Source organism: Erinaceus europaeus, chromosome 2 (genome assembly GCF_950295315.1).
Source record: "Erinaceus europaeus chromosome 2, mEriEur2.1, whole genome shotgun sequence".
In the NCBI taxonomy this organism is placed as follows: Eukaryota; Metazoa; Chordata; class Mammalia; order Eulipotyphla; family Erinaceidae; genus Erinaceus; species Erinaceus europaeus.
This window is the reverse complement of record NC_080163.1, coordinates 45,057,005-45,072,881: the sequence shown is the minus strand read 5'-3', so window position 1 is coordinate 45,072,881 and position 15,877 is coordinate 45,057,005. Positions and strand designations below refer to the sequence as shown.

The window sequence follows — 15,877 nt, the reverse complement described above, 5'->3', positions numbered from 1 at the left end:
AGTATATATCACTCCTAACTTAAGTTATACTCACTTAGGTCTCAGATGAGATTACTAACTCCTTTCAGGTTGAAAGGATGGGTGTTGGGTTGGAAATCACACAACCTGCTAAGTTATAGGCTTACTCCAAGCACTCTTAAACAGCAGGGAAAAAAAGAGTGGGGAACACACTGAACTGATTTACATATGAAATACAAACCAGCACTTACTCTGGGCCTCTAGATCTTGATTATAGGCTTATGGGTAACCAAGCCCAAACACTCCAGAAAAAAAAGAAACAAAGTCTTACAGCTTAAATGAGGCTTTTACAAAAATTTAGAATGCCTTTTTTTATTTTCTTTCACTATACCTCAAACTAAATCATTCAAGAATCTAAGAATTAAAATATTTTGCTTTGGAGGAACTCAAATTTCATATATGCCTCTCATTAGTTTGATACCTCTGTGAAAGTATCCTGTTTCAAGGCTGGGGATGTTTCTGTGCTAAGAAAGGAGGCCCTTCCCTTACCCCAGGGCCTTATGTGACAAAAAGCTTATAATGTTCTGGGTCTCTGGATAAGTGGCCCACACTGCCTCTCACCTCAGTCTGGTCCCAAAGTGGCCTGCCCTAGTGTTTATCATAACTTACATTTATTGAATCCCTCTTAACATTTTTTCCTTGACAACTGAATCTTAAATTCTCTACCAATGGGAAAACTTGTGGGGGTAGCAGAGGTGAATGAAAACAGAAAGTTTCCCAAAACTCTAGACCTACCTAACAGTCTTTATACTTAAATCAGTTAAGTACATGGTTATTGGGTTGGAGATGGGGAGGTGGGGAGGTGGGGGTGATGGGACTGTTTCTTTCCAAATTAAGCATGACTACTTGGTTGGTTCAAACATTTCCAAGGAGTTTTAGAAAATGATTACCTTTTTCCATTTTTTTTTTAAATGTAGTCAAGAAATCTAATTTCTGGTCATCCTAAGGTCCTGCAAAACCCCTTAAAAATCACTACCATGGGCAAGGGTAGATAGTATAATGGTTATGCAAACAGACTGTCATGTCTGAGGCTCCAAAGTCCCAGTTCAATCCTCTGCACCACCATAGGCCAAAGCTGTGCAGTGCTCTGGTAATAAAATAAAATAAAAATAATATGATACATGGTAAACACACATTGCTTGGATGACTATATTCACACTTTTTTTTCAATATTTACTTATTCCCTTTTGTTGCCCGTGTTTTATTGTTGTAGTAATTATTGTTGTTATTGATGTTGTTATTGTTGGATAGGACAGAGAGAAATGGAGAGAGGAGGTGAAGACAGAGAGGGGGAGAGAAAGACAGACACCTGTAGACCTGCTTCACCGCCTGTGAAGTGACTCCCTGCAGGTGGGGAGCTGGGGGTTCGAACCGGGATCCTTACTCCAGTCCTTGTGCTTTGCGCCGCCTATGCTTAACTCACTACGCTACCACCCGACTCTCTATATTCAGACTTTTACAGCGAATCTTCTTGTACAGGAAATGTTGTCACTGGTCTGACTGGAAGTTCCTCTCCCCTAGTGCCACCACTCAGGCTCTGCCCTCCCTGGAGTGCTGTGCTGTTTGCTACATTTATGCACACACCAGCTGCCGCCACCTTCCCAAGCTCTCAGCAATTCCCTGAACTGCCTTTTACTGCACAGGATCCCTGGAGGTCCAATTCTGCTTTCTGAAGTCAAACAAATACAAAACAAACTGGTAAGAAGGTTCAACCATTTCAATTTTCTCCCAGAAAACAGACGCTGCTATAAATCAATATAAAATGGACAGCTGTGTATCTGGGGGCTTAGGGAGTGGAGGAGGGGTGTCATCACAGTGTCTGTCAGCTTTGGAGTTGGGAGAAGCCATACGACATCATGTCATTCCTCTTCAATAATCTAATACTCAATAATCAAAATATCTTCTTCCTGATTTTCAGAAAACTAAGACAAAAAAGTCCACTTAACACTCAAATGGCCTTATGCGTTGGAGATTTCTGTTCTACAATTAAAGCAGCTTCCTCAATACTTCAAGTTTGGGGTATGGACCATCCTTTAATAACTTCCCCCCATTAAATCTCCTACCAGTCACTGGGGGGTTGGCTTTCACCCCGGGGATAAAAGGTGTTTGTAAGACTCTTGGAAAGGTTAAGTGCTGTGGTTACTAAAACCAATGTGCAGGTGATCATTAAATCCTACCAAACAGAAAATGGGCTGCACGACTTCTCTCTCCTTTATCTATTTTTTAATAAGTCTGCTAGCAAAAGATGGGGGAGTATATCTGGCCATGTTACATTTCCACCAACAAGGTTTAGAGAATCCCATGGGACCACCTCTCTCTCAGCCAGCCACTGACTCTCCCACCCATCCTAGTGTTTCCTGAGTTTAACCCAATCAAGCTGATGCTTGTGTCTGCTCACAAACTTTCAGCTGAGTTAACTCAAGAGCTTTCCTAAGCAGGCTGAATCTATTTCTCAATCTCCCCCAACCAAAAATAAAGTGGGGGGGGGGGGGGCTGGCACCTTGGTCTCTTGTCTTTTCCTTTACCCCCAGCACAAGCTCACAGATGGCCCCTTCCTTTTTTTTTCCCCCTTAGGAAACAGTTTTATTTTATTTTATTTACTCTATTTACCAGAGCACTGCTCAACTTTGGTTCACAGTGGGGCTGGGTTATTGACCCTGGGACTTAACAGCCTCAGGCACGAAAGTCTTTCGCTGTCTGCTCCACCCAAGCTCCCCTTCCTCTGCCCAGCCCCTCCCCCGCCGCGGGGGGAGCTGAGTCTCCTTTCCCCAAACAGATCCGATCCTCAAGCCACTGCCCCCACGTCAGGACTCCAGCCGCCCCGCAACACCCCGCCCGGCCCCCGCCCCCGCCCCCGCCCCCGGCCGCAGCGGGTCCCAGGCAGCCGCCCAGAAATCGCCTCGAGATGAAGAGATGCAGCCGCCTCCTGCTGCCGTGCCCCGCGACGGGGTGTGGCGAGCCCGCCTCGGAGCCGCCTGCTGCCTTCCCGGAGAGAGAGGCTGGAGCGCCGAGCCCTCGTCCCAGGCCCGAGACCTGTGGGCGGCAAGGGGGTCCCCAGCCGCCGCCAGCAGCTACGCGGAGCCGGAGGAGCCGCGCCCCGGCCGGATGCAGTCGCGTCCCCGACTCGCCGCCTTTCTCCCTGGGCACAGCCAGCCCGCCGGCCCTCGGGGCGCCCCTTGGGGAGCTCGGGGATTCGCTCACCCCACCTGTCCCCTCTCCTCCCTGTTCACTACGAGGACAGCCCAGCCGGCCGTGGAGCCTCACCTGTCCTTTCCACCGACTCTTTGGACACTGCTTCCAACGGGACCCGAAGGAACAAGAAGAGACCAAGTGGACTCGCCGCACCTGCTTCGCAGCAAGAATGGAGCCTTCGGGCGCCTGACGTCACAGCCGCCCCGAGCGCCTCGCGCTGGGAGTCACCTGATCACCCTGGCAACGCGCGGGGGGTGGGGCGGGTGGCCGGCCCAGCAGGGAGGAGTCATGGCACAAGCCCCGCCCCTCCGACGACAGGAGCCTGGAGCCTCGGTGAGTGGAGCACGGGCCTTCAGGTGGGCTTGATCACTCCAGACTTTTCCAGACACTGGCATTGGGTTAGTTCTCCAAAGTTTACGCCCTCACCGGTAGACCAAGTGCTTGGAAAGCCGGGCCCTGACATGCTGCTCCTGGCTTCTTCACTATCTAAACCCATCTGGTTCTGTAGGTTTAAGCCCTGGCTGAGGCTGACCGCTGCAGCGCCCCCACAGACCTCGGCAAGCCTTGCAGCCTTTGCTGGAGAATGTAACTGGACTTCCTTGAGTCAGCAGAGGGGAGGAGAGTGACTGAAGACTGGGCCTAGATCGCCTTCAAGGAGGTCACCTTCGTTTTGTCAGAAGATAAATCACTTGACTGCCTGCAAAGCAAAGGCTAAAACAAGCTTGCAAGTCCTGCTTGCAATGTTGTGTTGTTGTTTTGTTTATTTAATTTTTCCTTTTAGAAGTTTATTTTTCTCTTCAAACTCCTTGCTTTGCTTGCTACAGGCATACTCCTTGTGACTTTCCAGTCTCCCCACATACATCATCATCTTGAAAATGAAAACAAAACACCCTTTGAGAGGCCCTGTTTGAAAAACCACTGCTTATCTCACCCCTTCACTTTTTCTTCACTAATTGGGTTTGTTTTACATTCCTATTCCTTACACTGCAATGGAGGTTTCGTCCTTCCGAGGATGGAATTTTTAGGCCAAAAAAGTTATTTTATCAATTTCTAGTGAGCTTCTTTTGGTGCCAGAGAACAGGCAAAATCAGGTTTGTAGAGATACAGTCCCTGAAGACAAAGAGTTAGTGGGTGGTGTGCCTCTTATCTAAGAACCACCTGTACAGTTCATGTAGTTTCATTAAAGTGACACTTTTTAGATGTTATATATTTATTTTTTAAATATATATATTGGCTTTTTTATTATCTATTTATTGGATAGAGACAGCCAGAAATCAAGAGGGAAGGGGGGGAGATAGAGAGGAAGAGAGACAGAGAGACACCTGCAGCACTGCTTCCCCACTCATGAAGCTTTCCTCCTGCAGGTAGAGACTGGGGACTCAAACCTGGGTCCTTGCACATTGTAACATGCGCTCAACCATGTGTGCCACCACCTGGCACCTATGTATTTATTTTTAGAAGAAACAAATGGGGGTTGGGGAGATAGCTCATTGGGTAGATTGCATAGTACAGCCCAGATTCAGACCCTGGCACCACATGGGAGTACCATGGCATCAGGGAAAGTTCTGGTGGTATTTCTCATTCATATCTCCCTTTCCTCCCTCCTTTCCCTCCCTCTCTATCCTCTTCTCCTTCTCCCCCAGCCCTCTCTCTGCTCTCTCTCTCTATCTGAATGAAAAAAAAAAAAAAAAAAAAGATCTAGGAGTAGTGAAATCCTAATTGTGGATTCCCTGGCTTCCTGAAACCAAAACAAAAAATTAATATAAAAGGGGGGCAGGGAGGGCATGGCAATATAGAAGAGGAAGATCAAGCCGGATCTGAACTCTGGGTGGTTTGACTGATATAAAAAGGGGAACAGGAGGAACAGAAGTGGAGGAAGAGGTGGGTCAAATGAAGTTTGAGGGATCCAAGAGAGGGGAAGGTACCAGAAGCAGAGAGAAAGAAGAGGTGACAGGAAAGGAAAGGCAGAGAGAGAGGTGCAGTAGGTTGGAGAAGGGAGGGCAAGATAAAGAGAGCTCCAGCACTAAGGGACAAATAAGTTGAGAGGCTACAAAAGTGAGGTCCTGGGCCAGGGAGATGGTGCAGCAGTTGTACATAGGACTTGAAAGAGGTCCCAAGTTTGTTTACTAGAAACACCACTAGCCAGAGCAGAAGAGAGCTCTGGTAAAATAATAAATAAAATTTTTTTTTGGATTTTTTTAAATATTTCTTTTATTTATTTATTCCCTTTTGTTGCCCTTGTTGTTTTATTGTTGTAGTAATAAATAAAATTTTAAAGTAATGATAATAACGAAGACTGTGGGGTATAGGGTGATGTCTCCATAGTGCCAAGCAGTGGGCGGCTTCCTTCAGGAGTTGGCAGGGGCCACAGCTTTCCTGCTACCCTCTGAGGCATCATTGTCATCCACACAGACTCCAAAACCATGTGTGAACCATGTAGGGCAGGAATAGAGAGGGCAGGAAACAGCCTTTGCAGATACAGAGGAGAGGGGAGAGACAGTACATCTGCCAGTAAATTGTTTGGCTGGGAGGTCTGTGGGGGTAAACATGTGCCTCTAAGCCTGAATCTGGACAGAGCACAGTGAGGGTGGGAAGGAAGACAGCACTCACTGCCTTGGTAGAGAAGGCAGCTTTTCGAGGCAGCTGGAACATGTGGGGGCTGTGCTGGAGGAGGAAATGATAGGACATGTTTTCAGTGAGGTCCCTGGCTGCTCCCCTTACTGAATTGGTGGAGGAGAGGATGTAAGGGGGAAGGGGGGGTGGGGATAGAATATTCCCCACCTCCACTATGAGGAAGGAGTGCGGCCAGGTGAGCACAAATTGTTACTGTAGAACCCAAGAACCAGGCATGTGCCCAAGAGTGCACCCCCATAGCTCTTTTCTGTGGTTTGACTTCAAGTGCCAGGCTGAAGCAATGGGTCTAATGTAGAAATTGCCAGAATTAAACTGAGTTTCTTGACAACCGCAGTGTCTCTATTCCTGAAAATAAAGAAATATGCCTAGGTAGAAGGGCCTGACAAAGCATATTTTCTGTGGCACTCCATTAGCCACCAGAAGTTACAATAGATATGCAACATTTGTGAAATAGGAGAGCCATTCTGAATTGTGCAGACAGCATGAAGCAGGGGTGGTAAGCCTGTTCCAGAGACTTCTCCATTTTCTTGAACTTGGGAGAGTTACCTCAACTTCCTTGAACCTTCATTTCATCTGCAAAATAACCACCATGTAAGACTATCATAAACTTCAGGTAAATTCTAGGTCAACGAAGGCTCATAGTTTTTCAAAGAGCTATTAAAAGAAATTATTACAGGAACTGGAAAGATTTCTCAGCCTGTTAGAGCACTAACTTGTACACCTGAAGTCCTCGAGGCCACAGGTCCAATCCCTGACACTACTTCATGCCACATCTGAGATAGGCTCTGGTGTCTGTCTCATAAACAAACCAATCTTTTCTTCTTTATTTGATATTAATCAATAGTTACAATATTGTAAGATTACAGTGTATAGTTCCACACCACGCCTATTGCCACACCATACCACACCACACCCACCACCAAAGTTCTGTATCCTAACCCTCCCACTTCCCAAAGATAACCACCATAGTTCTCACAAGTCTTAGAAACAGTTTGCTTGCTTCTGTTTTTGTTCAGGAATATCAATTCTCTAGATTCCACATATGAATGAAAACATCTTTCATCTTTGTACTTATTTTGCTAAGTGTAATAACCTCCAGTCAGTTCAAACCGTTTTGTCCCAAAGGACACGATGCTATCTCTTTTGATTGCAGAGTAGTGGTCCATGGAATATATATCCCATAACTTCTTTAGCCAGTTTTTTGTTGATGGGCATTAAGGCTGCTTCCATTCTTTGGCTATTGTGAATAAAGCAGCTATGAACATAGGGGTGTATATGTCCCTTTAAAAAATTTTTTTTATATTTATTTTCCCTTTTATTGTCCTTGTTGTATATGTCTCTTCTAATTAGTACTTGGGTGTCCACTGGATAATTACCTAAGAGTGCTATTGCTGGATCATAAGGTACCTCATTTTTTCTTTGTTTAAAGACTGTCTTCCAAAGGTTTTGTTTTGTTTTGTTTTGTTTTTTTCCAGAGTACTGCTCAGCTCTGGCTTATGGTGGTGTGGGGGATTGAATGTGGGATCTTTGGTGCCTCAGGCATGAGAGTCTTTTGCATAACCATTATGCTAACTACCCTCTCCCCATATTTGTTATATGGAAAAAGTCACTCTCTTCTCCAGTCTAACCCCATTATGGCCTGCAACTCAGGTTCACAGTCCAAGATTTTGCTATCATATCCTGTTCTTATGCCACTGAGACAGCTTTTACAGACAGTTCCCATGGATCTTTAGATGTGTGAAATCACCACATACACACACACACACACACAATAATGTGTAACAATAAATATGAAGTGAATGTTATAGACACTTCTGTCTTCAAAAAAGAGAAAAATGGGAAACCCAAAGGAATCCATTACAATTTTGAAATCTAGTAGGGCATGTGCTGCTGTTTTCATGCTTGGGATGAAATGCAACTTTCTGACAACGATGTATTTCATAACTATGATGTCCAAGTATATCCTCTTTGTCTACAAAATGTGGCCTAGTCAAGAGATGAGCTTTTTTTTTTTTTCAGTCTTTCTGCATGTACAATAAAGATTAAATCTTCCTTTCTGTCCAAGCTCATATGATTACTTGGAAAACTGTAGTTCTTACAAATCAATTAATAATATATCCCACTACACAAAAAAAAAAAAAAAAATCACATGCAAAAATTTCATAAAAAATTAAGTCCTTCTGTTCACTGGGATTCCTACAGAATTGCTGAAAGTAGTCTTTAGTTTTGTAAGAGTTTCACTTTAGTTTTTGTAAGAGATCTATATAACATTCTTAGCTGGACTTCTCTTTGAGTCAAATTTTTGAAGAACATTTTTTAAAATTTTTTTAAAGATTTTATTTATTTATTTATTAATGAGAAACATAGAAGGAGAGAGGAAGAGCCAGACATCACTCTGGTACATGTGCTTCTGGGGACTGAACTTGGGACCTCATGCTTGAGAGTCTGATGCTTTACCCACTGTGCCACGTCCCAGACCACTTTTTTAAAAAAATCTTTTTAAAGATTTTATTTGTTTATTTATTTATTTATTTATTAATGAGAAACATAGGAGGAGAGAGAAAGAGCCAGACATCACTCTGGTACATGTGCTTCTGGGGGCTTGAAGAACATTTTAAGTATTTCTGAGATTTTTTTCTTTATTGGGGGCATTAATGGTTTACAATTGAGAGTAAAATACATTAGTTTGTACATGTATAACATTTCACAGTTTTCCACATAGCAAGTCAACCCTCTCTAGGTCCTCCTCTGCCATCATGTTCTAGGACAAACCAATCTTTTCTTAAAAATCATTGTGTTTTCATTGGGTGTCATTTGTTCACTCAACCTTTGGATAAAAGGATAATTCATAGTGCCTGACGTGTACTTAGCACTGTGATAGATATGAAAGTAGCCTGACACCCCCCACCCCTCCTCCCCACCTGCAGGGGAGTCGCTTCACAAGCTTTGAAGCAAGTCTTCAGGTGTCTATCTTTCTGTCCCCGCTCTGTCTTCCCATCCTCTCTCAATTTCTCTCTGTCCTATCCAACAATGACATCAATAATTACAACAATAAAACAAGAAGGGCAACAAAAGGGAAAAATAAATAAATACTTTAAAAAAAATCTTTAAAAAAAAAGTAGCCTGACTAGATTGTCTAGGCAGCTGACTCTTGATAGGAAAGCAAGAGACCATGAGGACTCACAAGGCCCCTGTGAAATCAAAGGTGACATAATGTCATGTCCTTCTGTGCCCTCAGTGCTCATGGAATGGGAAGCCACACCAGATTTACTGGCTAAGGTGAGATATTTTCAAGGAGCAAAGACTGGAAAGGCAGAATTTGGAGAAGGGGTGAGAGGCTACAGTGTTTTTGGTCATACCATCTGGGTAACATGAGCATCTGGGATAGGGGCTCAGAAAATATTTGCGAAATGAGTGAATGAAGGATTAAACAAAGAAGCATAAACAAATTAGTGAGTGGTAAGCCTAACCATAAGAACAGCCTAAGCAAGCAGTAGAAACTGAAGGTAAGAGAAATAAGGTAGTGACAGACAGCATATTGTACAAGAACCTTTAAGACAGCAGAATCTTCTGGTAAGAATATGGGATCTGGGGGGTTGGGTGGTAGCACAGCGGATTAAGTGCACGTGGTGCAAAGCGCAAGGACCACCATAAGGATCCTGGTTGGAGTCCCAGGCTCCCCACCTGCAGGGGTGTCGCTTCACAGGCAGTGAAGCTGGTCTGCAGGTGTCTATCTTTCTCTCCCTCTCTCTGTCTTCCCCTCCTCGCTTGATTTCTATCTGTCCTATCCAACAATGAATGACATCAACAACAACAATAATAACCACAACAAGGCTACAAGAACAAGGGCAACAAAAGGGGGAGCCCCAGCAATAACCCTGGAGGCAAAAAAAAGAATATGGGATCTGAAGCTGTTGAAACAGGGTTGCATTTGGAATTCGCACAATTCCCACCACCAGATCTCCGTATCCCATCTCCCTCCCCTGATAGCTTTTCTATTCTTTAACCCTCTGGGAGTATGGGCCCAAGATCACTGTGAGATGCAGAAGGTTGACGGTCTGGCTTCTGTAATTGTTTCCCCGCTGAACATGGGCGTTGACAAGTCAATCCATACTCTCAGCCGGGTCTGTCTCTTTCCCTAGTGGGGAGGGGCTCTGGGGAAATGGAGCTCCAAGGCACATTGGTGGGGTTGTCTGTCCAGGGAAGTCTGGTCGCATCCTGCTAGCATCTGGAACTTGGTGGCTGAAAAGAGACTTAACATACAATGCCAAACAAATTGTTGAACAATCATGGACCTAAAGGCTGGAATAGTGCAAATGAAGTGTTGGGTGGGGGGGTCCTCCATTTTGTAGATAGCTAGAAGGCAAAAGTATTTATTTTATTAGGAGGTGAGAAGAGGATAAATTCAATATGAAAACTATAGGGGACAGGCAGAGGGTAGACAGCATAATGGTTATGCAAACAGACTCTCTTGTGCCTGAGGCTCCAGAGTCCCAGGTTCAGTCCCCTGCATCACTATATGCTACAGCTGAACAGTGCTCTGGTAAAGAAAAAAAAAAAAAACTATAGGGGACCTTGGAAGACAGAATATGGTTGTACAAAAGACTTTGATGCCTGAGGCTCAGAGACCCCAGGTTCAATTCCAACACAACCATAAGCCAGAGCTGAGCAGCACTCTGGTGTCTCTCTCTGTATCTCTTGTTCATTAAAAATAAATGGAAAAATATTACAGGGAAGCACTAAAACTCCTTAAAGTGGGAAATGAGGGGTGGGGATTAATACTTTGAAAAGAAAAATTTCACAATGGAATTCAGACCAGTCAGGTAGAAATGTAGGATCAAGACAAAGACATAGTCCAAAAGGGTGAGAAAGAACCTGTAGAAACAACCTGTCTTGAGAAAGACAAAGGCTGCCTCCTCTTGCTCAGACATGCATGGGAGGGGAGCCTGGCATGTAGAGGCACTCAGTAACTCTGCTAAATAAACATCTCTAGATGCTGCACAAATTGATCAGCACCTTTCTGGAGCTCACAGGCTCAGTGGAGAACAGTAACAGAAGTCCCCTAAGTCAAGTACAGAAAATGTTAAAGCACTAGAGAAGTCCACTAAGACCTGGCCTCTGGTTTATTTCAATGTCTTCCCTCTTTGGAAGCAGACAAATGGGAGCATGTAAAAGGAAAACCAGGGCGTGTGCCAGCACATACACCACCAACAAAAAAACAGAAAAAGAATGACTAGATTCTTTTTCAATGTCTTTTTCTGTTTAGAGAAAGACAGAAACCTAAAACAAAAGCCCAGGTCCAGTCATTCAAAGAATGAATACCAATCCTTTCGAAACTCTTTCAAAGGGTAGAAGAGGAGGGAATACACACAAACTCATTTTAAGAGTCTGACATTATGGGGTTGGGCAGTAACACAGCGGGTTAAGCGCACATGGCACCAAGCGCAATGACCAGCCTAAGGATTCCGGTTAGAGCCCCCGGCTCCCCACCTGCAAGGAGTCGCTTCACAGGCGGTGAAGCAGGTCTGAAGGTGTCTGTCTTTCTCTCCCCCTCTCTGTCTTCCCCTCCTCTCTCCATTTCTCTCTGTCCTATCCAACAATGAACAACATCAATAATAACAATAATAACCACAACAAGGCTACAACAACAAAGGCAACAAAAGGGGGGGGGGAATGGCCTCCAGGAGCAGTGGATTCATGGTGCAGGCACTGAACCCCAGCAATAACACTGGAGGCAAAAAAAAAAAAAAGAGTCTGACATTACCCTGATACCAAAACTAGATGAGAACACAAATAAATAGATATTTCATGATCACTGATTGGAAGGATATTTTTAATTTTTCCATACTACTAGGCAGGCAAGATAACTTACATGGGAAGTCACCTGCTTTGTCCTGTGTGTGAACCAGGTTTGAGTCTGGCCCCTACAGGGAAAGTTTTTGTGCTATGGTTTCTTTCCCTCTTTCCCTCTACCTCTCTGTTTCTGTGTGAGCAAAAAATAAATAGATAACAACAACAACAAAAGTCACTTTGGTGCAGTGAGGCCTAGGTGAAAACAAAAAAGAGTACTTAATTTTTTAAACTTTCTTTATTTAATTTAATACGACAGAGAGAAATTGAAATAGAAAAGGAATAGAAAGGGGGAGACAGAGAAATGCTTGCAGCAGTGCTTTACCATTTGTGAAACTTTCCCCATGTAGGTGGGGACTAGAGGCTTGAATCTTGGTCCTTATGCATGGTAACATGTGAATTAACCAGGTGCATCACCATCTGGCCCCTAATTTTTTTCATATAGCCAAGGAATAAAATTGCAACCCCTATAAAAATAACAGTGGCATTTTTCATGAAAATAGCAAAAATAATTCTAGAATTTGTGTGGAAACACAAAAGACCAGGTATATCCAAAGCAGTCTTGAGGGAAAAAAATGCAACTGGAGGCATCACCTACCTTGATTTCAAACTATATTACAAAGTTATAGTAATTAAAATGGTATGGTATTATCATAAAAGCATACATGGATCAATGGACCTGACTCAACTCAAATAAAAAGGTCCAGAAATAAAATCCTGCTTATATGGTCAATTAATATATAATAAGGGCATTCAGAGACTTCCAGAGGTAGGACTATGGAGCAGCAGCAGCTGTGTTTCTCTCCTCTCCTCTCCTGGGTCAACTAAGAATGTCAAAGGAGATCATCTGGGACCACAACAAGGAAGGACTAGAACAACTTCAGGAACCCACCAAATCACCAGTGAGTGCAAATATGTGTGGCTCCTGGACAGAGAGGAGCCTAGGGAGAGATTAAGTGGCTGGTAACAGTCCAGCAGTTTACCAGTTGAGGCACCACCTTCAGTCTGTTTTACCAACAAAAAGACTATTGAAGGGAGGAGAGGACTACCCTAAGACTCACCAAATGTAACTGTGAGTCTCCATTGCTACTGCCCTCAGAGGCTGGAGCAGCAGTGGGGAGGCCCTGTGCTGACATTGGGGGACAGAGAACTAGCCAGGAAACTCAGGAGAAGATCTATACCTTGGCGGCCTAGCAGTGGCGTTGTGTGGTGGGAGCCTTTCCATATTGTTCTCCTGATGAGAACATAGTGAATAATTACCTCAGAAACTACTATAAATGGGACTTGTTTAGAAACTCACAGGGCCCAGTAGTGATGCCTGGCTTGGCAGAGAAGCTGAATTGAGCCTGGAGCTTTGGATCCTTGGGGTGTGAGAGTCTCTTTGCACAACCTATGTATTATCTCTCCTCCACCCTGCTCTATCTCTTGGTCAGGAGTGAGGGATTAAGCTAAGAAACCTACTTATAGTTTAAAAGCCCTCAGGCTCCCATAGCCTACAGGGAAGAAAAAGAACAAAAGAGGTTTTAAAAGCTACTGTGCACCAACTCAGAGATTAAAATAATATTGAAACAACCGTTAATTTCCACAACTGTGAGCACTTTAAGTACCTTACTTAGACACAAGTCAATCCAGGCAAGAGTGGTCAGTAATTTGAATAGTACTGAGAGAAGGACCTCATAACATACGATATAGAATGGTTAAACCAACAAGAAGAAATATTGGAGAATGAACCAGGACAAGAGTCCAGCTAAAAGCCCCCAAAGGTGAAGCACAAAATAATGAGGTCAACATACAAACATTAGTTAAGGAAATAATCACAGGAGTGAGTAACGAGTTTGAAAGAATTATCATCAGAAATGCAGAAACAACAAACGAGACTCTGGAAGAAAACACTAATTATCTCAGTGTTATTAGAGAGCTAAAAACTGAACTAGCTGAGCTAAGAACACAACTAGCTTAACAAGCTAAAACAGTATCAGAACAGGGTAACAAAATAGATGAACTCCAGAAAACAGTAGAAAGGAGAGAGAATAGAATCAATGAGGCTGAAGACAGAATTAGCAATATCAAGAACGAATTAGAGACAACTGAAAAGGAAGTAAGAGATCTCAAAAAGAGATTAAGAGACAATGAAAACAACAACAGAGATCTATGGGATGACTTCAAAAGAAATAATATACGCACTACTGGCTTACCAGAGGAAGAAAGAGAGAGGAAGAAAGCATTCTTCAAGACATAATAGCTGAGAACTTCTCTAGTCTAGACAACATAAAAGAATAGCTGAGAACTTCTCTAGTCTAGACAACATAAAAGACATAAAGGTTTAAGAAGTCCAGAAAGTCCCAAATAGAATTAACCCAGACTTAAAGACACCAAGACACATCATATTTAGAATGGAAAGGAATAAGGATAAAGAAGGGATCCTGAAGGCTGCAAGAGAAAAACAAAGAGTCACCTACATAGGAAAACCCATAAGATTAGCAGCAGACTTTTCCACACAAACACTACAGGCCAGAAGAGAATGGCAAGTTATCAAGTGCTCAATGCTTTCAACAAGACTACTGTATCCTGCTAGACTGTTATTCAGACTAGATGGAGGCATAAAAACCTTCTTAGACAAGCAACAGTTTAAAGAATCAACTATCCCCAAGCCTGCCCTGAAATAAGATCTGCAGGTCTCCTGTAAACAGTCAGACCACCGTAAATATGCTATCCATCAGAACACTCTAAAAATATACAATAAAGGCATTAAAATATCTTCAGTATCTGATATCAGTAAATGTCAATGGCCTGAATTCATCAATTAAAAGGCACAGAGTAGGAAGAAGGATCAGAAAACACAACCCAACAATATGCTGTCTACAGGAATCCCACCTAACTCAACAAGACAAACACAGACTCAAAGTGAAAGGATGGGAAACTATCATACAAGCCAATGACCCACAAAAAAGGACAGAAAAAGCTATTCTCATATCTACCATGATAGATTTTAAAATAAATAAAATTTCAAAAGTTGTGGATGGACACTACTTAATGCTCAGTGGATCAGTCAATCAAGAGGATTTAACAATTATTAACATCTATGCACCCGATGAGAATCCATCTAAATACATCAAACATCTACTGAAAGAGCTATAGCAATATATTAACAGCAATACAGTAATATCAGGGGACTTTGTTGGTATGCTTCTAAAAACCCCTTCTGTTTCATTTGGTTTAAATCCCCCCTGCTTAACACTGCATTCTATTTACATAACTACTGTATTCTATTTACATAACCACTGCAGGGCATTGGTTCAATCCCCACTGGTTCATGATATGTTTATGCTCTGCCCCCTCTCCTTGTCATGCCCTGATTTTCACCAGTCACTTTTCTCTCCACCCTCTCTGTGTCACATCCTGTTCCCACCCTACTGGGCTAGTATATTTATAAGGACAAGATTGTTTGTAGTTTTGAGTTTAGCTTAGCTTGGTATAGATTGTGCTGCATCCTGCATGAATAAAGAGATACCGTGTACAGCTCAACCATGAGTCCCTGGTCGTCTGTTACCCGCCTGTGAAGCCAGCCCAGCGAAAACAATGGGACTTCAACACCCCACTCTCTCAACTTGACAGATCATCCAGGCAGAAAATCAATAAAGACATGAGGGAGCTAAATGAAGAGATAGATAAACTAGAACTATTGGACATTTTCAGAGTCATTCATCCCAACAAACTGGAATACACATTCTACTCAAATCTACATGGGTCATTCTCAAGTATATACCATATGTTAGGCCACAAAGACAGCATCAGCAAATTCAAGAGCACTGAAATCATCCCTAGAATCTTCTCAGACCACAATGGAATGAAACTAACACTTAACAATCAACAAAAGATTAGTAATAGTCTCAAAATGTGGAAGCTCAACAGTATACTACTTAACAACCTCTGGGTCAAAGAGGAAATCAAGGAAGAAATCAAAATGTTTCGAGACTTCAATGAAAATGAAGACACAAGCTATCAAAATATTTGGGACACAGCTAAGGCAGTACTGAGAGGGAAGTTCATAGCCATACAAACACACATTAGGAAACAAGAAAAAGCACAAATAAACAGCCTGATTGCACATCTTAAAGACCTAGAAGAAGAAGAACAAAGGAACCCTAAATCAACCAGAAGGTCAGAAATCACTAAAGTTAGG

General features: G+C 43.1%; 1 protein-coding gene across 4 annotated transcripts in view; it reads left to right on the top strand.

Moving 5' to 3' along the window:
• Positions 1 to 15,877, top strand: part of PFDN1 (prefoldin subunit 1) — a 964,801-nt gene that overhangs the window by 125,010 nt on the left and 823,914 nt on the right. For 2 of the 4 annotated variants that reach the window (XM_060179209.1, XM_060179205.1), the window contains exon 5: positions 1,540 to 1,657. The exons of the other annotated variants lie outside the window; for them this stretch is intronic. In XM_060179209.1, coding sequence (XP_060035192.1) covers positions 1,540 to 1,642 — 103 coding nt within the window. In that variant the 3' untranslated portion in view covers positions 1,643 to 1,657. Of the gene's footprint in view, positions 1 to 1,539; positions 1,658 to 15,877 lie in introns of those variants that run through there. 4 annotated transcript variants of the gene reach the window in all.